Here is a 25,636-nt window from a genome sequence, read left to right as displayed (position 1 = left end):
TAAAATATACTGTATCCTGTACAGTTCCGTGTCAAAATCACAACTTTAAACCTTTAAACCTGATCAGGGATTTATGGATTTATTCTTATGTATTAAATATATTGAATTATTGAAGAATTTATGTAACCTCAGCTGTGTTCACACAGTATGCTACAGGGTGTCCCACATTAAATTAGATCGTGTATACCTCAAAATTGTGATTTTAGGGACGAATCAGAAAGAAAAAATTAATCATTTTTAAAATTGGTAAAAAAGGATAAATTGTTGAATAAAAACCCCATCTCTGTTTAATGGAAATACATATATTTAAAAATTATTTAATAGATTTTTCTAACCCGTTAACCATCAATGTGTTTCATTTTTCATTCTCTTTATATTGTTTGAGACCATTCTCTTCAAGCATGCATATTTTTCTTTCATCAATACAATAATATTTAAAAGAAACATTTTTTCCAGATTCCGTGTAGAATTCGTAGATTTTAATGCATTCTTAATGAGTCACAGGGACGAAATAGGTACAAATCAAAATTCTTTATAATAACTAATCAAAGATTTTTAAGATGAAAGGGTTGTTGTGATTGAATTATTTTGGCTTGGTGTGACGTTAATTGATATTATTATCAGAAGTTAATAACTGAAATACTTAATTCAAAAAGTAAAACAAAAAAGTTTGATTTGTTTAAAAAGATAAACTGAAAAAAACTTTTTGTCCTTCTGAGGAGTACACAATAACAAAGGTAAGAGTTGTTAAAAGTTAAAAAAATAAAATTTTCTTATACCATATCTTTGCAACCTGATGGTGTAAACCTTTGCTAATTTGAATTTAATAGAATTCATAGTTTAAAATTCAGGATGCAAAGATAAAAGGATTACAAAATCTGAGTTTGGGGCAAGAACTAAGTTCATCCCCGGCCCCCCCCTAAAATTTTTTCTTTAGAATAAATTTTGAGAGCACCCTAGCTAATAAAGTTAGAGGTCTAACATTTTTTTAAGAGCTGGCCTTATCTTAACTCGAAGAGCAAAATCATAAAGGGGGGGTGGTGGCCCCAATCTATATTAAAGAAGAATAGCCCTATCGGGATAAGGTTAAAAAATTCTGTCAGGAAATAGAATTAAGATTTAGAATTAATCATTACTAAATACTGATAACAAATAGATCCTTTTGATTCTATCGAATGTCCTTTCCAAAAAAGTGATATATTTTAATTATTTGTAGAAGCGACCTTTGGAGGGGGATCTTGTTGTAAAAATGGACAGTGAGGACTGCAAGATAAAATATGGAAAGGTTAGTTTAAAGAAAGCTTAAAATCATTAATCTTTTTAATCCTAAAAGACGGGAAGGGGGGGGGGGGGGTGAAACACAAAAAAACCTATTTCTAAATACGTCGTTAAAATTTGAAAAAAATGTTTTTGAAAAATATGAACATTTGAAAGAAGAAAATATACATATATTTTCTTTAAAAAAATTTTATACTGAAAAAGTTTTTAAAATTATTATTCATTATTCATTACCCTTCCAGGGAACAATAAACACATAAAAAAATAAAAATCTTACATGCATAATATTTCAAATTTGGTTTTAATGATGGACCAAACCTCATAGAGTAAATAAAGTTGATACTAGTCCCACATCTTATTGATGACCATTGTCAGTTTGTCAATTGACTAACCATCAAAATCAATAGTAAGAAAATGTAAAAACCCAAAATAAGATAAATATAAAGTTTTTTTTTTCAAAAAAAGGGGCAGTCAGATGGAAAAAAGGAAACAAACTCAGATCATGATATGTAAAAAAGATAAATATTCACTTTTTTAATAATGTTTTAAGACAGTTTTTATATCAATGAAAATTTTATACAAATGAAAATATAAAGCTAAAAAACAAACAAAAACATGGATATCTATTATCTAGTTAATAATTATTTATGTTAATAATTAATTAATTAAAAGTTTTCAGAGACATTCCAAAAATGGAGGGTCATTTGAAATTATCTTCACAGAGCTGAAATCTTTAGAATGGTGGATATCAAGATTAATGCCTAAACTCCTGGTTTTACTAAACCCAAGATTATTTTAAAATGCATTCGATATCCAAGAAAGAGGTGTCATGTTAAGATGTACTCTTTAATTTTTGAAAAACCGGTTTTGATTTTCTGTGTTGATGGTCTCATATCAATTGAACTAAACATCGATTTAACGAACGTAAGTTTTGGATTAATGTTTATTAAGAATACAGTTCAAAATGATAATAGTCCTAAAATATGTTTTTTTTTTAATAATTTCATATTAACATGATTAGATTTATATTTGTTTAAATGTTCTAAAAGCCGGCTTGTGAACAGCTGACTTTAATTCAATCGGATATTAGTCCAATCGATATAGCATTGTATCTGTAGTTGATATCAAACGTAACTTTTATACAGTAGAAATATCCAAAAAGAGGATTATAAAAAGAAAATCAAAAGTGTGTACATTGGATAATCAGATTAAGCGATCGTGGTTAAGGATATCCCATTCTAAAGTTTTCAGCTCTGTTTAATTAATATTTTAAAATTAGAAAATTAATGATATTTGATGTTTAGGATCTGTTTTTCCTTGCACCCTTCTACCACAGAGAATACCCTGCAGGCCTTCACCATCTTATAGTTCTAGATATAGATCTACATTTTATGTAAGGAAGATAGTGTTACAATTAAAAGCTGAAGAAATGTTAAAGCCTGAACTGACAAGTTCTTGTTCTTTTCTAACGTTTATTACGTTTTTTATATATAGTGTATACACAAGGGGGTTAATTATCCGTCCTAGTACTTCTCGTCCGACCTATAGCAATATGGAAAGAGCTTGTAAGATACCATGCATACAGGCCGGACTACTTGTAATCTGAGCTTAGCTCCGGGTCCGTATGAGAACTAAAGCGGTTACATCAATAGAACTATCCACTCTGAGCTTAGCTCCGGGTCGTATGAGATCTGAAGGGATTACATCAATGGAACTATCACTATACCTAGCTGTTGAGCTCATATTGGTCACTATAATTAATAATTTATTAAAAAAAACTTTATTTTTTAATCCATATATCTTTGTTGGGTGTCGTATCGCGTTTGGCCTTTGATTTTACCACACCATTCGGTCGTACCGTACAGTTTTGCAACCCAATGTAGAGCCGAGCCAGAGCATGTTTTTTTTCCCAACAAATGCAGCATGGCATGCCAGATCACAGTCACCATTTCACATATATTGTTTTGCAGGCCTAGACGTATACATTTAAAAATAACAATACGCTTGTTTCTACCTTAAAGTTGAATGGAGTAAAATACTTCTCAATTTTTTGCGTGATAGCGCGCAAGCATCTTGGTTATAGAAGTGTCTTTGCAACCGAATGTGGTACTAGGTGTCTCAAAAAACATGGGAATTAAGTGACGATTTCGATATCGTCTCTGTTATGAATTAGCATTGTAATACCTAATTTTAAAAGCCATAATATAATTATGTCTGCTAGAGTTTATTTTATGAAAACGGTAAATGGCTGTAAAGATGTGTCTATAAACGTCTTTGCAAAATAAACAGTGAAGACGGACAATTTACTCTGTTTGTATACTAAATTTTCTTGTTTTACTAAGTACACCCTTATGCAGTCAAAACATGAATAAACAAATTGTAAACATAGCAGACGAAAATCTTATGGTGCAGCTTTCTCAGTAGGTATCATTATACTAAATGAAAGCATTATTTAAATAGACGATATTGAATTCGTCACTGAATTTCCATGTTTATTGGGACACCCTGTATGACCTTTGATATCTCAATATCTGGATTCTGTTCGATCAAATAGTCTTAGTTTGAATTATCAAAGGTTTACACAGTCAACTGGCAAGAACTAATATTTTTTTATTAATTAATTGATTATTTAGGATTGATCTACATGAGTTAAATCAGCAGTTTGATCTGATGACGGAGAAGTAAGTTTAGAATTTCCTATAGTGCCATGAACAGCTATACCTTTAATTTTTAGTTTTAAAGAGACCGTTCACTCATTTAAACATTTTTAGGGGAAACTAAATTCTTATCAGCTATTATTTTACTCGTCATTTAATGAGAGAACTCTCATTGGTCGAAATTTTGTAGAGATATCCAAAAAAAAAGAGAGAAAAGAGCTGATTAAGCAGAAAATAAAAAGTATCCTCATTAAATATTCAGATTAAGCGATTGGGATTAAGGATATCTAATTCTTAAGTTCCCAGCTCGGATTGGGATTAAGGATATCCAATTCTTAAGTTCCCAGCTCGGATTGGGATTCAGGATATACAATTCTAAAGTTCCCAGCTCGGATTGGGATTCAGGATATCCAATTCTAAAGTTCCCAGCTCGGATTGGGATTAATTATATCCAATTCTAAAGTTCCCAGCTAGGATCGGGATTAAGGATATCCAATTGTTAAGTTCCCAGCTCGGATTGGGATTAAGGATATCCAATTGTTAAGTTCCCAGCTCGGATTGGGATTAAGGATATCCAATTCTAAAGTTCCCAGCTCGGATTGGGATTAAGGATATCCAATTCTAAAGTTCCCAGCTCGGATACAATTTAATATTGTTTTGTTTAAGGGAGGTGTTTGGTATAGCAGGAGAATTCAAGATTTGGTTTTATAAGTTTTTAACAACAGAATTCAGAGATAATGAACCAAAGACAACCATTGCTAGCCCTGGTAGAAAACAGGTTATATAGTTCTTGCCATCCCGATTTTTGACAATTCTGCTTAAAAGAGTGTTCAGAATATAAACTTAAATTATTAATAGGCTTTAGAAACAGACCTCAGTGTAAAATTATGGAGTTTTAAATTTCAGTACATGTTCATTTTTCAATGCCAGCTCATTAAAATTAATCACACCGTTAAAATAATGTCAAAAAGAGGTCCGAAAAATGTAAAAGAAAATTGACACATAATTCACATAAATGCCTTTGTCTCAACTTTTTCAAGGAATTTTTAGAAATGTAAATTTTAGATCTTTAGCTAAAATACCAAATAAAATGTGAGCTCTTTAAATTTTTTAAAATCACCGTTCAGGCTTTTCACTGTTCTGCACCCTTCCCAGTGTAAAACAAAAAAAAGCAGATAATCTTTTAAATGCAAATTTTTAGGGTCCAGAAATTTCAAGGTAAAACTAAGAGTTCTAGTGCAAAATAATATTATTCATAGTGGGGTTAAGTGAAATGGGTCTGTCTGAAACGAACTGTACATAACTAACAGTCGTCTTCCGATTTCACACACTCTAAACTACAAAATAACGAAAATTGATTTAACAAAAATTCGCATATTTGGCAGAAAAAGTTGGATGACTGCCAAATAACAGGATTTTTAATTTCGAAAAGCATGGGACCAGGAGCATGGTATGAGGGAGGGGGCGCAGGAATGCCATGAGCCCCGCAAAATGGTCATCAAGCCTCTGTATTCGCAGATGAGTTTTAAAAATGACCTGGCGCTACCCTTAAACGTTACAATAGATATTATAGAAGTAATGAATAACAATTTTTAAATATTTTTTATTTATAAATAGTTATGTAGTACTTTCAATTGAATACACAAAAAAATTGCATTTAAATGTTTTTTCAAAAACATTATATAATTACTTTTAGGGCTGAGTATGTTCCAATTTTTTTTTGCCGTTTTGATAACGGTAAGTTCCAATCAACTGTTAAAAAAGAAAAATTTCAGTTTGCCATTTATTTTAAAAGTAAAAACTGAACGTTTATTTCGTTAACAGCACTTACTGTTTTTTTAAATATAAATGATAGTTATTGATCTTAGTTTTATTAAGGATGTTAACAAAAAAATTCAATAATTGTTAATGGTTTAAGTTGTTAACAGTCTTTTACATTATAAACGGCGCGAAGCACTTAAAAATATTTGTTATGAAATTATTAACAGCCTTTAGTAGTATTCACAGCGTTAGCAGTATATTTTTAAATTTTTAAATCAACTATATTTATCCTATTCTGCGGACTGAGTAATATCTAAATATCCAAATCAACTATATTTATCCTATTCTGAGGAGAACCCAGATTCCTTCATGTCTGGACAAAATTCAAATTTTTAAATCAAAATTCAAAGGATACTGCTAGGTCTGCTATCTATTCTCAGCATTTAAGGTTTTGAACACAGAAGACGACTTAAAAACAATACTGCAATTTTAAGCATAAAAAAAATTAATTTTGAATTTATTTTCAAAAAACGGATACTCCATTTTTTTAACGGTATAAAAATTAACGGTTGTTGCCATTCATTGAGTGGCATTTCTGTCAATTTTTCGGAAACCTTCGTTCCGATATTGAAATGTTGCCCAGCCCTAATTAGTTCAATAATATCAATTCTAAAGGATAGGGGTAGCGCCAGATCATTTTAAATATTCATCTTCAAATCCAAGGCTATGTAGTAATTAAGAAATTAAAGGGGGGCGGGTGGGTCTGCATTATAAATTTGGGTGTCCCACAAAGATGCTTTTCTGATAGTCTCCCAATTCCAGTGTATTTTTGAGATAGCATGAATGTTTTAGTAAACTGTATTTAGATCCTTTTTTTTCGTAACCACTGTATCTCTGAGAATCGTATTACGTAGACTAATGCATTCTGCAATATACCACTGTATTCTGTAGACCACTGTATTTGGTAAGCCACTGTAATTTGTAAACCACTGTATGGATCTGTATTTCAGTGTCAGTTGAATGTTTTGAGCTGGCAGTATCCTGAATATTTTTATCAACTCCCGTGTCAGTTTAATGTACAACATGATCAGTTCTCATCGGAGGTAATTATCAACCTGATTTTAGATTCAGTAATTTTTAAATTTAGAAATCTCATGGCTGCAGCTCCTTGTCTTGTTTAAAAGCTTCTGCGCTTGATACTAAGAGCTAAGTCATAAGCTTGGTGCTAAGTCCTAGTCCTGGCCAAGGGCAACTTCCCAAGTGAACATTTTTTTGCGACATTTTTGTATTTCTTATTTCGCCAAAATTTCGTATTTTTTACATTATAGCATTGCTTGCTAAATTTTTGTCAAAAATAACTTTTCGCGAAAAATGCAAACTTTACGCTGGAAACCCTAGGCCAACACCACTTGGCTTAACACGTCCTAACTCCTAGAGCATCATTCAGCCGAAGGAATGGGCTAGAGAGGTCCAGTCAAATCAAAAGCCAAAATCTTCCTTCCATAAGCACTAGAAATATAGCAGCTCGGAATCCTCGTCCTTTTAAAGTTTCCAATTCTCAAAGATAAAACAGTTTTCGCTTTAATTAACAAAAAACTGAAGTTTTATTAACTCGAAATAACTTGCGTCATTCTACACCAGTAATATCTGAAAATGCGTGTAATTAAGGTATACATTTTTTAACATTCTTGCCATAACATGGCCCAATTTATAAAAAACTTTTTTATCTGGAAGGATTAGACAATTACAGAAAATAATGTTGGAAGGACGAAGATTTCGAGGTGGTGCGGACGAGGAAATGAAAGAATGTGGCTCGGACAAGACATTTTTGTGGTTGGCCTTCCTCCCCTTGTTGCGCAAAGTGTCTTAAAATGATTATTTAGGAGATAGAACAATTTGAAGATGAAGAGTTTTATGAAGATTTTGAGAACGATCTTATTGATCAAGTGCTGGGAAGGAATCCCCAAGACAAGAGATATCAATATTGTAAACAACTAACGAAAATTTGCCATAGAAATTATTGAAATGTAGATATTTAATATTTTTAAAAACGAGTTTTCTATTTTCATAAAATTTTAATGCGGATTTTTTTACGTTGAGACACAGAAATATATATGTGAGCCATGAAGAAGACTTATTTCATAATGATTTTTTCCTTTTGATGAAAAGATTAAAATGTAATGATTCAGATATGTTTATTGACAACAGAAATATTCACATTTTAATTTGTTCGTCTTACACGTACGGTTATATTTTAGATAAATACATGTTTTATAAAACTTTTTAAATCGATAGTATTCATTCATTTTCATAATAGTTTAATAATTTGAAAATTTTGTTTGATTTTTACTTTTTCAGTTGCTCTGGTTCACTCTAGAGTATATAAGTTCCAAAAACAGGGGAATCCAATAACACGTTAAACTCGTCTCTGATCAATACGCAGCATTTATTCATAAACAAAATTATACATCCGTTTATACTTAAAAAGCAAACATTTTCGAACCCCTGATTTTTTAATTGAAATGTAATCGAAATGTCTGATGATCTCCTGTCATCTATAAGAGAAAATAATTACCGAAATTACATTTGTGAATCATTTTTAATTTACTTCTAAAGACCGAAGACGAGATAAAAGTTTAGTTATAATTCCTATGTACATTGAAACTGCTTGAACCTGTGAAACATGATAAAAATCGATTAAAGATCAATAAAAGATCAATTAAAGATCAATTTTTAACTCGATTTTAAGCTGAAGAAAGGGACTGTAAGTGTAATTTCAAGTGACCCTCCATGCAAAGATGGAAATGTCAGATTTACAACGGTACCCTAATTTAAAGCTTTGTCTGCTCAAGTATGAATTATATATCAATATTTTTGTTACTTTATTGTCATTTGCGTATTCTCAGCGAAAGTGCAGATTTGCGCAATCACAGAAAGGAACACTTTTAGAGTCAGAACAATTCTATTGATTTTTCCCCATTTTTGATTGCAGGTTCAGGTTTAAAGGATTCTGTTACAAATCGAACATTGTCATCTTTGAAATTACGCTTACAGTCCCTTTAATAAACCAGCTGATATTATTTAGCTTGGTTTGATCAGCTAGTCTGTCAAAATCAGCGAAAAAAAATTAGACTCAGCTGTCAACTATTAGATGAAGAGAATGAGTTTAACTCAACTAGCTGTAAGTTACAAAGTTATCAGCTAGACCGAGCTTTTAATCAGCTATTTAGATTATTTTCTCTGTTATCAGCTGATTTGTTGTTGAAATCTGGTCAAAAGCAGAAGAAAGCTGAGTTACTTGAATTTTCAACTCCTAAAATAAAATCTCTTTATTAATTACATTGTTGTAAAATAAATATTGAGCAGCGTGGTTAACGTATTATATATTACTATGACATCAAGGTGGTGGTGCAAAAGAATAGAATAGACTAGGGATTTACGTCTTTGCCATAAATTCTAATGTTCAATTTACAGCCAATTGTCGAAGACGTGCTATTTATGTGAACACATATTTAGTGTCTGTGTACACTGCACAATTGACGTGTTTCATTTTTTATTTCTTGACTATCAGAAATTATAACTTGAGTCATAAAGTCGTCTTTCCCCACTTTTATATAATCTCTACCTGGATTAGATTATATGTTGAAGCAAAAGTATCCATCACTTCTATACTCTGGGTGAAGGGAATATATCGAACTGTGAAGGGTCGACTCAGGGATGTGGAGACCCAAGCCCTTCAATGATAAATGGGAGAGTGGGATTCATGTTATGTTCAATGCCCCGGAAAATTCCAAAACAGAGAGAGGGGGATTGTATTTTGTAGATCCAGAAAAATAATAACATTAGTATTTATTTAGTTATGACACTTTCTGGGCTGAGCGCTGCGGCCACATGTCTTACACTTAAGACCCCACCAGCTGCCAGTCTCTACGCAGGCATTCCACAGATATTATTTTCTGGATCTACAAAATTCAATTCCCCTCTCTCTGTTTTGGAATTTTCCGGGGCAGTGAACACAACATGAATCCCACTCTCACATGATAAATATCTACATGAAACATGACACTTGGGGAATGGTTTTAAATGTCGATCTTTTTCCAAAATTTTAAAATTTGTTAGATACCGAAAGAGAATAATATCATAGTAAGATTAATTCTGAAGTAAAAAGTATTTCAGTACAAAATTTTCTAACGAAATAAACTTTTCTTCAACTGTCACGTTTCGTTGGACACCCTGAACTCTGTTTCATTTGAATATTTTTGAGAAACGGTTTCTTTGATTATGCTTTAAACATAAGCAAATGAGATTTAAAATGTATTTGAATGAAAAAAGAAAAAAATTCTGTCAAGAAACAAAACTTAAAACAAACCTCAGTCTCTGCTTAGCATCCTCGAATGACTCAGCAATATAGTAGATATCCTAGAAACATACAGATTAAATATCAAACATAGTAGATATCCTAGAAACATACAGATTAAATATCAAATATAGTAGATATCCTAGAAACATACAGATTAAATATCAAATATAGTAGATATCCTAGAAACATACAGATTAAATATCAAATATAGTAGATATCCTAGAAACATACAGATTAAATATCAAATATAGTAGATATCCTAGAAACATACAGATTAAATATCAAATATAGTAGATATCCTAGAAACATACAGATTAAATATCAAATATAGTAGATATCCTAGAAACATACAGATTAAATATCAAATATAGTAGATATCCTAGAAACATACAGATTAAATATCAAATATAGTAGATATCCTAGAAACATACAGATTAAATATCAAATATAGTAGATATCCTAGAAACATACAGATTAAATATCAAATATAGTAGATATCCTAGAAACATACAGATTAAATATCAAATATAGTAGATATCCTAGAAACATACAGATTAAATATCAAATATAGTAGATATCCTAGAAACATACAGATTAAATATCAAATATAGTAGATATCCTAGAAACATACAGATTAAATATCAAATATAGTAGATATCCTAGAAACATACAGATTAAATATCAAATATAGTAGATATCCTAGAAACATACAGATTAAATATCAAATATAGTAGATATCCTAGAAACATACAGATTAAATATCAAATATAGTAGATATCCNTACCTGTATTCTACCTGTATTCTACCTGTATTCTACCTGTATTCTACCTGTATTCTACCTGTATTCTACCTGTATTCTACCTGTATTCTACCTGCATTCTACCTGTATTCTACCTGTATTCTACTGCTGGTTTACGACTAAGTGAATGAAGTAGTTCTCCATAGCTTGAGAGTAAGCCTGCTCCATAAGCTCTCACTGCTCCGTTTTCTTTGCATAGACCAAACTCCACAGTGAACCAGTACAACTAAATATTTTTCAAAATGTTTGTTTTTGAGATATATTCGAACCATTTATACTTAGAGTTGAGTTAAATCGGATCTAATCTTGATCTTTTGAGTAGAGACTGAGGGATTAAGACCCAAGCCTAGACTAAAAGGTTGTGTTCTAATATAAAAAGCGTATATGATTAGTTAAAATAAATTTTATATCTAATACCTATACGTTGAAAGGGTTGAGCTAAAAAATATTTATAAAGTTCTAAATACCGTCGCTAGTTTCTCAATCTCTGAGTCCTTGGCTCCTAAAGTAAGAGATGGGCATTGTTTATGTCTACAAATGAAATTTTTGAGAACGAACAATGGTGTTGTTCATTTCAAAATTCCGAACGATGGTTACTGAACAAACGAAATTTCCAAAATATATAAAAACTATGTTTCATTTTACTGAACGAACGATATTTTCGAACAAACTTTTGAAAAAATTAACTATAATTTTTAACTGAACAAATAATTTTTTTGAACAAACAATTTTACTGAACAAACGATTTCAATGAACTATCTGTTCAGTGAGAAAACGAACAAAATAGATGGAAAATGAACGCTAATTTTTGAGAACGAAGGAAATTAATTTTTTGTTGAATGATTGAACAAAAGAAACCAAATGTTTCTTTCACGAACAATAAACGAAAGAAATGAAAAAAAGCTGAATGCGCCCATCTCTACCTAGAGATGCAAGACCGATCTCCTGTGAAAACTGGGCAAATGTGGGATCAGCAAACATCGGGCAGTGACCGATCAGCTCATGGAGAACATCTCTATATTCAAATATGCAATTATCAAAAAAATTATGAATTATGAAATTAACTATTTCCAATAGGAATTCCGTGGAATTGTGTGGAATTGCGCAGAATCGTGCTCGAATTGCGCGAAATTGTTTGAAATGGCTCAGAATTGTGCGGAACTGTGCGGAATTGTGCTCGAATTTCGAGGAATTGTGTGAATTTGCTCGGAATTGTCAGGAATTGCGCAGAACTAAAATTCACTTGCGTTTGAAACCCAGACCCTAGAATAGATGTAAAATTTCAAATTTGGAAAAAAAATTTGGATTTATCTTTTTTTTAATTGTTGGAAAAAATTTGCCACAAACAAGTGTACAGTGTAACCTACAAAGGATTCAACTTCAGGGACAAATGTTCGGACTTTATTCTGAAATTCAAGATTACCACCAACTTTAAGCATAAAATTCAAGATTTCCACCGAATTTAAGTGTAAAATTCAAGATTACTATAACCGACTTTAAGCATAATTCAAGATTACCACTGACTTTAAGCGTAAAATTCAAGATTACCACCGACTTTACATGTAAAATTCAAGATTACTAACGACTTTATTTTTAATTCAAAATTACCACCAACTTTATTCTGAAATTCAAGATTACCACCGACTTTAAGCATAAAATTCAAGATTTCCACTGACTTTAAGCGTAAAAATTCAAGATTACTGTAACCGACTTTAAGCATAATTCAAGATTACCACCGACTTTAAGCGTAAAATTCAAGATTTCCACCAACTTTAAGCATAAAATTCAAGATTTCTACCAACTTTAAGCGTAAAATTCAAGATTACCACCAACTTTAAGAGTAAAATTCAAGATTACCACCGACTTTAAGAGTAAAATTCAAGATTACCACCGACTTTATTCTAAATTCAAGATTACCACCTACTTTATTCTGAAATTCAATATTACCACCGACTTTAAGAGTAAAATTCAAGATTACCACCAACTTTAAGCGTAAAATTCAAGATTACCACCGACTATAAGAGTAAAATTCAAGATTACTACCAACTTTAAGCGTAAAATTCAAGATTACTACCAACTTTAAGCGTAAAATTCAAGATTACCACCGACTTTAAGAGTAAAATTCAAGATTACTACCAACTTTATTCTAAATTCAAGATTTCCACGGACTTTATTCTGAAATTCATGATTACCACGGACTTTATTCTAAAATTCTGAAATTCAAGATTACTACCCACTTTATTCTGAAATTCAAGATTACCTCCGACTTTAAACGTAAAATTCAAGATTACCACCAACTCTAAGCGTAAAATTCAAGATTACCACCAACTTTAAGCGTAAAATTCAAGATTACCACCGACTTTAAGTGTAAAATTCAAGATTACTACCGACTTTATTCTAAATTCAAGATTACCACCGACTTTAAGCGTAAAATTCAAGATTACTACCAACTTTAAGCATAAAACTCGAGATTACCACCGACTTTCAGCGTAAAATTCAAGATTACTACCGACTTTATTCTAAATTCAAGATTTCCACCGACTTTATTCTGAAATTGAAGATTACCATGGACTTTATTCTAAAATTCTGAAATTCAAGATTACTACCCATTTTATTCTGAAATTCAAGATTACTACCAACTTTAAGCGTAAAATTCAAGATTACCACCGACTTTATTCTGAAATTCAAGATTTCCACAGACTTTATTCTGAAATTCAAGATTACCACCCACTTTATTCTGAAATTTAAAATCTCTAGAGGAGCTACGAGGTCAAAAAGTCATACCAGTTACGTCACAAAAAGTTTGCAATGACTCTGTATTTGTAATAAAGAGCTTACGGTTCTGGGGAGTAGTGCGGTGAACTAGGATGTCGGACATATTGTGTACACTGGAACACTCTGAACGCCAAGCTAGAGAGGAAATCTCTGGCTGTGACCAGGCCAGCTGCAGGTCGCAGGCTAAACCCAGAGGTTCCTGGATAAAAGGATCAAGTGGGATATTGAGGATTAATGGGATTAAATAGGTTAATGAAGATTTAATAGGTTAATGGGGTGGGATTAAAGGGTTTTAATGAATGTAAGGATAAAAACGAGATTAATGAGCTAATACGAGATTAAAATAAATAAATGAGATTCAACAGATAATATATGAATTTAAAGGGTTTAAAGGGATATAAAGGTTACAGAAATTAAACGAGATTAAAGATATAAAAAGAGATTAAAGGGATAAAAGAAAGCAATACATAACAAGAGAATAGATAGCTTTTTAATCTATATGAAAGGGGTTTATTTAATTAAGTAAAAAAAAGTCTAATTCTAAAAGTAAACAGAGTTGGAAACTGTTGTGTTAGACACTCACAAATTCCGATCCCTTTATTTCGACCACAGACTGGGTAAGATTAACATGCAGGATATCTCAACAGATTAAACTAATCTGTTGATATATCGAGATCATTGATCTCGATATCTACAATACAAGAGTTCCCAGTTCTATTCCTCTATAACCTGTTCATTTAAGAAGTAAAAGATGTTTATAAAATGTTTACTTCTAAGAAATAAAAGATGTTTATAAAATGTTTACTTCTAAGAAATAAAAGATGTTTATAAAATGTTTACTTCTAAGAAATAAAAGATGTTTATAAAATGTTTACTTCTAAGAAATAAAAGATGTTTATAAAATGTTTACTTCTAAGAAGTAAAAGATGTTTATAAAATGTTTACATCTAAGAAATAAAAGATGTTTACAAAATGTTTACTTCTAAGAAAGTTTGAGACATCCTCTAGCTGGGGTATCTTTCCAACACCATATCCACACTCCTACAGTGCATACCGTGAGATCCAGAAAATGTGGAATAAGAAGACGACATTTAAGCAAATTGATGTTGTAATTAATTGTAATTAATTTAATGTGTTACCAGTATTAGTTTACCTTTATCATGTAATATCAATGAATATATCCCAATAAACATGGGAGTTAAAAGACGACTTGAAAATCACTTTTATTTCCGATAATTGATTTATATTTAGTAGGTTATTTTATCTCAAAACTCCAGAGACATCAAGTTCTCGCCTTTCACGGCTATTTATTTATACAATTACTTAAAACTCATCGAAAAATTGTAAATACGACATTTTATAAATTCTTTCGATGTCTACGAAGTTCTGAGCTAAACTGTGTTGAATGTGTAATGTTGTACGTCTTAAGGGCTTTTTGGAAAAAAGCATGCTTAACATATTGCATGCTTAAAATTCACTGAAAGATTAAACATTAAAGAACAGTTTTGTTTATCATCCATAAGATTCTAAACAAATTATACAATATCTCTCGTCAATTTTAAAGGTGCAGAACTGTTAACTGCACATTGGATGATACTCTAAGACTAAAACTTCTGGCGTGAAATCTCTTGAGTACTAGAGTACTAAAATTGTGTTTTTTTAAATAACGAATGACGCCTAACTCCCATGCTAAATGGGACACCCTGTAAATAAAAAAATCAATAATGACGCATTTTAAACGATGCATGTGGAATGATTTACATATGGTTTACATTCTCTCTATAAATATCTATATATACAATTTGTTTGTTTGTTTGTTTGCAACCGATAAACGTCAAAACGGCTGAACCGATCGAAACCAAATTATTTGATAATTTTAAAAGAGAAAATGGCGCAGATAGAGCAACAGGATAGAATTTAAATTGACTCTTAAAGGGAGTGACCGGCTATTTAAGCTAGTTGAACTGAGTATGCAGTGTTGTGGAAAACTTCTTTCGAATTAGTTTGAGACATATTAAACTTTTTAAAGATCTGTAAATCCTGAGTTTGAGCTCAAATTCGACATTAAAAACTCCTATTTTTGGGATGGATGCGTTTTCAGAATTAGTTTTTTCTTAATTATTAAATATCGACTACGAAAAATAAGGTAAAAATTATACAGTAAGCTAATTAGATGGTTAGGAACATATCTCTCAAAAGAAATTTGTCAATAAATCAATTCTAAAATTAATTATTTCGTTTTCATTATTATATTGAATTAATTATTTACTTTGAATTTATTCGCAGATTTCTTCTAATTCTTCAAATGTCGTCTTTTCAATAATAATTCTAGAAAATCTGCGAAAATCTTTGTTTTACAGATCTTTAAAAAGTTTGATATGTCTCAAATGAATCCGAAAGAAGTTTTCCACAACACTGCATATTCAGTTCAACTACCTTACATAGCCAGTCACTCTCTTTAAAGTGGTTGTCATTAAACAAATAATTTTACCTTCTCCATGATCTCAAGATACTTGATATGAACTTGAGAAGCTCGTCCTGGAAGAAGCTCTTTTATTACGGATTAAATTTAATAATTACCTTTAGATAAACAACGTCCCAGGTTTCTATTTCCGCTTTGGTGTATTCAACTTCCGGTATTTTCTGACCACTTAATCGTCAAAAACAATAGAATTAGATTTATTTTATAATTGATTAAAATTCAAAATGAACCTATTTGGTCAACAGAATGAAGTCTTTGACACAATTTCTAATCACTATATCTTTGCAACTTTATGGTGAGGAAATTTAATATATTTCAAACCTAGATTATTTGATCTGAAAGAATTCATGGTTTGAAATATCTATATGGTTAACCATATTGGATTTCAAATAGGAAAAAGACTCAATTCCTTTGTTCCATTTTTAAAATTTCTTTCATAATTCCCTTTGCTAAAACTTTAATAAAAACTTTGATCAAATTTTAAAAACTTGGAATTTTAATAAAACAACTTAAATTTAGAATTAATAAATGATTTATATATTTACAAAATATCATTTTTAAACCTTTAATAAACTGAAACTAACTTACTGAACATAGTTGAATGATATATCAGCGATCATTTTCCGTCTAGCCCTGTAATTAAACAAAATAATATTATTGATTTGATCATTTCCAAACAGAATCAAAGGCTTTTATTTGAAAATGGGGTTGGGGTCAATTATTCTTTACTTTGAATGTAATATTGTAAAATATTATTTCAAATTTTAAATGTTTTTTTTTTATTTATACCTGTATTCCAGGTCACTCCAGCCTGGATGGTCCATATCTAGAAAATATTTAATGGATATCAAGATCTTGAATTCTAGTTTATATAATGAATATCTAGATCTAGTTCTAATTTTTATTATGGATACCTAGATCTAGTTCTATAATGGATACCTAGATCTGGTTCTAGTCTATAAAATGGATACCTAAATCTGGTTCTAGTTTGGTGAGAACATGATTGCATTGATCCAACTCTGAAATATGTTTTGGAAACCAGACACAGGATTCAGATACTTCAATACCACCAACCAATCTAATCATGAATTGAATTAATTAATTAATTGTGAAAAACGTTTGGTCTTAAAATGTTTTTCCTTATTTTTCTACAGAATATTTTCCTTATTTTTCTACAGAAACTTTTCCTTATTTTTCTACAGACACTTTTCCTTATTTTTCTACAGACACTTTTCCTTATTTTTCTACAAACACTTTTCCTTATTTTTCTACAGAAACTTTTCCTTATATTTCTACAGACACTTTTCCTTATTTTTCTACAGAAACTTTTCCTTATATTTCTACAGACACTTTTCCTTATATTTCTACAGAATATTGTCCTTATTTTTATACAGAACATTTTCCTTATTTTTCTACAGAAAATTTTCCTTATTTTTCTACAGACACTTTTCCTTATTTTTCTACAGAAGCTTTTCCTTATTTTTATACAGAAACTTTTCCTTTTTTTCTACAGAATATTTTCCTTATTTTTCTACAGAACGTTTTCCTTATTTTTCTACAAAAACTTTTCCTTATTTTTCTACAGAAGCTTTTCCTTATTTTTCTACAAAGGCCCAATTGAAAAAATTATTAAAAATTCTGAATATTGTCTGTGGAGAAAGCTCTCTTAACATTATATCAAGCAATCTACTTTTCCTTATTTTTCTACAGAAACTTTTCCTTATTTTTCTTCAGAAAGTTTACCTTATTCTTTTACAGAAACTTTTCCTTATTTTTCTACAGAAACTTTTCCTTATTTTTCTACAGAAACTTTACCTTATTCTTTTACAGAAACTTTTCCTTATTTTTCTACAGAAACGGTGCTAAATGTTGAACACTTTGGTTGCAAACTGCTTTATATTTAAGGATTGATATTAACTTTCTGACCTAGATGATCATTTTTAAGGTTTAAAGAGTATTGTTCTATAAAATCGGGGATTTAGTTCTTTAAATGATCACTTGAAAAGGCGCGTACTGCAGTTCCTTCTACAATTACCTCAATGCTTCAATTTTTGTTAAAAAATATATTTTCTCCAAAATTGTGTTGGAATTGTTTTTAATTAAAATTACACTCACAGTCCCTTTAACATTAGGTTGAAGGAAGGATAAAAAATGGAAAAATTAAATACCCCGAAAGTTTGCAGGAGGGGTAGTCTCTAAAAATGGAAACAAAATTGTGGAAAGATTTTCCGCCTTCTTTTACCTTGCCCCGACGAGGCCGTTACTAGTCTTCAAACTCTTCAAGAGGAACAGTGCTCTAGCAGGTTTTACCTGCAAAAACAGATTTTAACAAAATAGATTAAAATATTTTGAATTGTATAATTTCATGGCAAAATTGTAGTATAAAAATACACCATTTATCGCTTACATTATTTATTAAAATGATATCCTTAGTGCCCAGAGTTGCCAGTGGAATTAAAAAAGCACTTTAAAAAAATTCATTTTTTGAATAAATTAAAATTTTTTTTTATTGCAATTGTTACCCCGCACTACTCTTGAGTCATGGGTTCCCTTAAGTAGATTAAAAGTTGTTTTAAATTGTGAATTGTGAAGGCCCAATTAAAAAAGAATATTTAAAATTATGATTATTGCCTGAATACAATATAAAAAATAACAAAAAAGTTTTCAGATTTAGTAATATTTTTCTTGAATTTTCAAAATTTAACAAAAATCAAAAATATTTGAGCATATATATAACCTTCCCTCGAGTCATGTAAGGGTCCCACACAAAATTTGGGCCCCATCGGTTGCAGCCGTGGCCCGTTTTACGGACAGACATACAGACAGACAAGCAAAGTATGTAGATTAATGTATAAGGATTTTAAATATAACATTTCAACCCACCTACCTTCTAAATCAATAAACTCTAATTTTCAAAAATTACAAAGTTTTTAACAATGTAAATTTAGTATAAAGACTAAAGAGGAACTATCTATTTGAAGAAGAACTTATTTTGTTAAAAAGTTTTGGACTGACCTTAGAATTAAATCATATATTTACATATACATACATATATTTGGATTGTATGTCTGTCTGTTTGTCCTCTGTATATTTTCAATTGTGGGGGTTTTCTTCAAAATTGACTAGAGCATTTCCTTCTTCAGAAACGATGAAAATTTATCAGAATTAAACGCGAAAAATAGCGAAAATCTTAATTTACGGATAAGGCGGGTAAACGGTGGGATAAACTAATGGGCAACGCTAGGTTCTCAAACTAGTACATGGTATATATATTCTTTACCTGGCAGGAGAGAAGAAATTCCATTTCAATATTTTTCTCTGATTTCTTCGGTTTCCTGGATTCAAGATGATATAGTTTACCCTCCTCACTCTACAATATAATACAGAAAGGAAGTTGAAATTACGTTTAAATTACTTTAAAGGGTGTGGTTGCGAATTTAAAGGGGGTGGTTGCGAATTTAAAGGGGGTGGTTGCGAATTTAAAGGGGGGGCTGCGGATTTAAAGGGGTGGCTGCGGATTAAAAAAGAGATGGCTGCGGATTTAAAGTGGGTGGCTGCGGATTTAAAAAGGGTGGTTGCGGATTTAAAGGGGGTGGCTGCGGAAGGTCATATGAGGTTATAATATTGTGACTTTCATTGAAGGTTACACTAACTTAGTGACTTTATTACTATCATGTGTTTCTGTCAAAACTGTAAAAATAAAAAGTGCTAGTCCAGTCATGATTTGACATTTTTTCGCAAACACTCTCTTTAAAGTTTATATTTACCTCGAGTATCTTCATTATCCTTGTTAGTCCGAGCAAACAGTCCTTGGTCTCAACCAAGATCCTCAATCTTACCTGAACACAAATATATATCTATATATATCTATAAAAACCAGAATAACCAGGATATACCCGAATAAACCAAATGAATATTAGCTTTATTCAATCATTTTTGCAAAACCGAAATGTTTAGCTGCTGTAACTCTAAAAAAGAGCCTTGATCATTTTAAAAGATATTTCAAACTTAAAAGTTCCTAATTCCAAAAAGTATCGTCCTACAACAACAATGTTCATATTATCAAACAGAAATTTTAATTTTTTGATGTAATTGAATTTTGATACTTGGCAACAAAGTTCTTGCTACAAACTCAAATTTTCTAATCTCTGTATATTCGCAACCTGAAAGTGTAAACCTTTGATATTGCAAACTGAGATTAATTTATTTAACAGAATTGCAGTTTGCGATATCAACGGCTACAAAATTAGGTTGCAAAGATATAAGTATTGGATAATCAGTATTTGTGTCAAACTTAGATTTTGTAGCCTCATTTTTAACTAGGAACGGTCAATGTTCCATGTTATGACACTAACAATAATTTTCTTTAATATAAACTCGCTCCCGTCCATGTTTATGTGAAAGCATCCAGGATGTTAATTGTAGCATTTTCCAATAAGAGATAACACACACTGTGTTTTTAATATCTCCCAGTCTTATTTCACAAAAGTATGCTATCCTCTAATATATAATATAGTTTTTCCTCTTGAACTGCTGCTCTGTCAATACTTGAATATAAATTTACCAGCAATCAAGACATGAAAAAACGAAAAAAATGTATCTGTAAATTTCTGGATTTCGACTTAATTAATTTGTAATTGTATGTACACGATAACATCGCAAAAAAAATTCTATGTTAAATCCATATTAACAATTCTGTAAACTTGTGATAACCTCGATACATAAATATATATCTAGATCTTAAAAAGTATTTGTTGCAAGAACTTAGTTTCACTCCTGTAAGCCGAGTCCATTAGCGCCTGATCCAATCAGGGTTCAGTCATGTGTTTGTTGTCTATTCTAAACCAATAGAAATCGTTTCTTTACCTTGTCATTGTTGTTTTCTGTTGACAAGGATTCAAGTAGGAGAGCTTCTTCTTCATCTACTATATCAAACTCTACAGATAAAATATAAAAACCCTTTTAATTTTAAAAATGAAGACCCCCCCCCCCGGAAGTGTAAACGCAAAAATTGATTAGAAAGGGATTAAGTTTTTGCCCCAGCCCCTGATTTTTTAATCATTATCTTTGCAACCTAACGTTGTTGGCCTTAGATATTTTAAACTGTGAATTCTGTTAGATCCACAAATCTAAATTTGACATATCAAAGGTTTCCGCCATCATTTTCCAAAGATTTAGAGATTAGAAAATTTAAGTTTGATGGAAAGAATTAATTTAAGTGCTTCATAGTTGTAAAATGTACATTTTTAGAGCTTCAAATGCCAGTCTTGAAACTTTTTATATCAGTTTGGGATAGTATAATCAATTTGGTTCATACACTCGAACAAAACGTATCCAAATCTTAGTAATCTAGTTAAAATAATTCAAACAAAATCTCTGGTTCCATTTTTAATCCTAATTCGCGTATTAAGAGACTTTACGGCCATTATTAAGTGAACCCCCACCCCCTGCAAGAAGTAAATACCTGATTGACAACAGTGCCCAATTAAAACCTTAGTCTGATCTAAAATGTGTAAGAACCCGTTGTTTTTCCAACTGTTCTAAGTGTGGTTATCTCTCCATTTTTTCTTATATTCGAGAAATGCGCGAAACCACAAATGAAAATAAACAGTTTAAGAAAAACAAGAACATCCTATTATAATTCTTACTAGATGATTAAGCCTGAAAGGGTACTATTGGTAATCGGGCATTTCCATCTTTGCATGAAATTACATTTATAGTCTCTTTCAAGAGGAAGTGAAACTTACCGAATTCCTGAGCTGACTCGAGGAGTTTAGTTTTTGTTTCTCTTCTCACGAAAGATTCGAACTTTGCGTCTCCAACAAGACTCCGGGTCTTACCATGATATCCGTTCTAGGAAACAATCATATCATTGCAACCTGAGGGTCAATTTAAAGAATTTGAGCCACGGCTCAAACATAGTTGGTTCCGCTTGAAATTGTGTTTAATGTTTCGAGATTTGAGCCGGCGCTCAATTGGAACCGGTTTTTGGCGGCTCAGCGACGCGGTTTAAATATCGAAAGTTTCCACCATCAGGTTGCAACGATATAGGGACGATAAAATTTGAGTTTGTGGCGAATGTATTGATTGTATTTAATTCTTTGTATTTTGAATAATGTCAAGTAAAAGCATAAATTCTAAATGATTGTTGAAATATAGCTTTCTGTGGTAAGTATTTATCCATATTTATTAATTCACTTTAATGAACAAAATTCCACAAAACCATTAGAAAATCAATAGTTCGAGTTAAGCATGCAGAATATTACAACATTTTTGAGAACAAACAAAATTTTTTGTGACCGATGGTGTCGGTCACAAAATACACGAACGATGCACGAACAATTTGGATCGTACAGAGAAATGAAAAACTATCATTTTTTAAAAACGAACACAAAAATGAACGATTAAAGACCGTTCAAACGATCCTGATCGTTCATGGACGAATTCTAAATTTTTTTTTCGAACGGACTTGAAAAAACGATTGATTTTTTTACTGAACGAACATTTTTCTAACAAATATTTCTAAAAAACAATCGTTTTTCTACTGAAAGAACAATCGTTCAGTGAGAAAAAGAACGAAGTAGATGAAAAATGGACGATCATTTTGAGAACGAACAAATTCATTTTTTTGAACGATTGAAATAAATAACCATATCTGTAATATAGTTTAAGTTAAAGATTAAAGAATGCACAATGAACACAGATCAACATAACTATACCTCTACACTGTAGGATCTCTGGATAGCCATCTTATTTTTAAATCCATCTGCTGTTGGAGGATTTACTTGAGGTTCAATATTCGCATTCCTTCCTCGCACTTCAACATCATCTATGTTCTTAGTCATTCTCCTAGATAATACTTTGCATAAGGGTTTATCCTATTTAAAAATCTGGGTTTCTCTTTTCTAAATCTTGATTTCTTCTTTAAAAAAATCTGGGTTTGTCCTAATTTTTAAAATCTGGTTATATTTTTCTTGAAATCCGGTTTTATTTTTTTTTAAATCCGTTTTTGTCCTCTCTAAAAATCGTACATAAAAAGCTGGTTTTGTCCTATTCTAAAAATCTATTTTTTCCTTTCTAAAAATCCGGTTTTGTCCGCTCTAAAAATCCGGTTTTGTCCTCTCTGAAAATCCGGTTTTGTCCTCTCTAAAAATCGTTTTTTCCCGTACATAAAAAGCAGGTTTTGTCCTATTCTAAAAATCTATTTTTTCCTTTCTAAAAACAGTTTTTTCTTTTTCTAAAAGAAGTGGTATCTTTCTAATAAACCTTTTTTCTCTGAAAAACGGGCTGATATCGACCATGAGATGCTGGAGGGTTTATAAGGCTTATCCTATCAAAAAATCTGGTTTTCTCTTTTCTAAAAATCTTAATTTCTTCTTTAAAAAAATTTGGGTTTGTCCTAATTTTTAGAATCTGGTTTTAATTTTTCTTGAAATCTGGTTTTATTTTTTCTAGATATCCGGTTTTATTTTTTCTTGAAATTCGGTTTTATTTTTTCTAAAAATCCGGTTTTGTCCGCTCTAAAAATCCGTTTGTCCTCTCTAAAAATCGTTTTTTCCCGTACATAAAAAGCAGGTTTTTTCCTATTCTAAAAATCTATTTTTTCCTTTCTAAAATCAGTTTTTTCTTTTTCTAAAAAAAGTTGTATCTTTCTAATAGACTTTTTTCTCTGAGAGACGGGTTGATATCGACCACCATGAGATGCTGGAGGGTTGAAACTAAGAATGAAAGTGAAGTTTATATTAGTTTCTTCCATTATTTATACTCTCCTACAGCTTAGAGCCTCAATTCTAAGCCTCGAAATATTTCCTCTTATATCTCACTAAAAGGCCATAATAGATCAAAGGGAACGTTCTCCTCTTAAAAATTACTTCTGGAAATTGTACGTCCCATACCCATCCTTGTCCTGTCCAGTCTTTTCCTGTCCCCTCAAATTAAAAAAAAAAAAACATTTTTTGAGACTTTATTGAAGGTACTCACGGAGAGGTGATAAACACTCATTTCAAAGGTAAATAAATGTTTTTCTTTCATTTCTAAAATACTGCCCTGGAACTATATTTACTTAAGTTTAAAAGTCTAAAAAGAGAACTATTCTTTCAGATATAAAGAAAACAGGTTAAAAAGTAAGAGGGGTGCGAAGCACCCTTGAATTTGAGTTAAGTGCAAGGAAAATAAATAATAATGATGTATCATGTATATTGTATAATGTATAAATAGTTTAAAGACTAAATAAAGAAGCACTTATTTTAACTTCTAATTTTGCAACAAAATTCAACTACAATTTTCAGCAAATGATAGAATGACATGAAAACAATTCTTTATGTAATTTTAAATATATATAAGAATATCACAAGGGTTATATTGAAAAATTCGATTTTTCCTTTCTTTTGTGCAATGTTGAGTTAAAAGGCCGGAAGTATAAGAAAAGACCGGAACTACCTAATTTCTACACTTAGCACTTATTTATCGTTGCGAGCTTTAGGACCCAACTTTCCTTGGAAATCTCAATAATTTTTTAACCAAGTTAAGAACATTTCTGTGTTTCTACCACTCGATCAAAATATGAGGCAAATCGGTCAAGGAGAACATGTGTCATGAATCACAGGAGTACAGGAGTACAGGAGTACAGGAGTACAGGAGTACAGGATACAGGAGCACAGGAGTACAGGAGTGCAGGAGTACAGGAGTACAGGAGTACAGGAGTACAGGAGTACAGGAGTACAGGAGTACAGGAGTACAGGAGTACCCGAGTACAGGAGTACAGGAATACAGGAGTACAGGAGTACAGGAGTACAGGAGTACATAAACAAATATTGATTGTCAACTGAAATAAAAAGATTGAAATGTTTTCATATTTTCTTTTATGTTTAAACATTGAATAATAAAGGTTCTGGGTGTATATTAGTATCCTGGTATACCAAACAACAGAAAGCTCCGAGTCTCCAAACATGCTCAAACTATTCTATAGTTCGTAAATGTTTTTACCAGCACACCCATCGCTCCTGAAACCTTGGTTCATTTCAACCTTAAACTTGGAAAACACCCTGAACATTGATGCTTCTTAAATCTTTGTAAAAGTGAAAGTGAAAAAATCTTGTCAATGAAAAATACCAATTTTTCACAAATCAAGGATTTATTAGTTTTTAATAACCAATGTTCGCTGTGAAACATTAGTGACTCAGTACAGTGCAGTGTGGAAAGAACGGGAGAGAGAGAGAAGTGATATAATTAACTCAATAATAAAAACACAGATGTCACTCAATGTCACTTCTTGACTATGTGATTCATCAACAATGCTACTCAATTTCTTTAGAATTTAATGGAATAGGTAAATAGTATTTGTTCGTCTTGCTTTTTCATTCACTTCTGGCAAAAAAAAAATAACGTCTCTGTTTAAAATTATCAATTTAAAAATCAAAAATGAAGAAGAAAGAAACGTTAATAATTCTTTTCAAAAAAAAGTTTATTTTGTTTTATCAATTTTTTCCCTCTAATTTTCCAGGGATTTCCTCTTATATTTTCCA

General features: G+C 31.1%; 3 protein-coding genes across 3 annotated transcripts in view; 2 read left to right on the top strand and 1 right to left on the bottom strand.

Moving 5' to 3' along the window:
• Positions 1-687: 687 nt before the first annotated feature.
• Positions 688-7,832, top strand: LOC111708450 (uncharacterized). Its single transcript, XM_023481827.1, has 7 exons — positions 688-737; positions 1,217-1,285; positions 2,583-2,671; positions 3,912-3,959; positions 4,602-4,713; positions 6,707-6,799; positions 7,580-7,832. Exons 2-7 carry the CDS (start codon positions 1,250-1,252, stop codon positions 7,718-7,720), a joined length of 519 nt encoding a protein of 172 aa, XP_023337595.1. The 5' UTR covers positions 688-737; positions 1,217-1,249; the 3' UTR covers positions 7,721-7,832.
• A 42-nt stretch (positions 7,833-7,874) lies between these two features.
• LOC111708445 (tyrosine 3-monooxygenase) lies at positions 7,875-22,961 on the bottom strand. The gene is made up of 20 exons (XM_023481822.1): positions 22,832-22,961; positions 21,860-21,965; positions 20,979-21,049; positions 19,880-19,951; positions 19,393-19,482; positions 18,355-18,422; positions 17,084-17,190; positions 16,902-16,938; positions 16,701-16,745; positions 16,214-16,280; positions 16,122-16,181; positions 14,611-14,671; positions 13,694-13,829; positions 11,779-11,870; positions 11,323-11,357; positions 10,951-11,081; positions 10,896-10,902; positions 10,066-10,115; positions 9,322-9,430; positions 7,875-9,009 (listed from the first exon to the last, which is right to left on the bottom strand). The coding sequence occupies exons 1-20, from the start codon at positions 22,955-22,957 to the stop codon at positions 8,923-8,925; spliced, it is 1,557 nt and encodes a 518-aa protein (XP_023337590.1). The 5' UTR covers positions 22,958-22,961; the 3' UTR covers positions 7,875-8,922.
• Positions 22,962-24,982: 2,021 nt separating this feature from the next.
• LOC111708443 (uncharacterized) overlaps positions 24,983-25,636 on the top strand; it is a 9,322-nt gene continuing 8,668 nt past the window's right edge. The window contains exon 1 of the mRNA XM_023481821.1: positions 24,983-25,440. Coding sequence (XP_023337589.1) covers positions 25,374-25,440 — 67 coding nt within the window. The 5' untranslated portion in view covers positions 24,983-25,373. The remainder of the gene's footprint in view (positions 25,441-25,636) is intronic.

This window comes from Eurytemora carolleeae, unplaced genomic scaffold (assembly GCF_000591075.1).
Source record: "Eurytemora carolleeae unplaced genomic scaffold, Eaff_2.0 scaffold629, whole genome shotgun sequence".
Lineage (NCBI taxonomy): Eukaryota > Metazoa > Arthropoda > Copepoda > Calanoida > Temoridae > Eurytemora > Eurytemora carolleeae.
The sequence above is the reverse complement of the archived record's forward strand: the minus strand, read 5'-3'. Positions and strand labels throughout refer to the sequence as shown.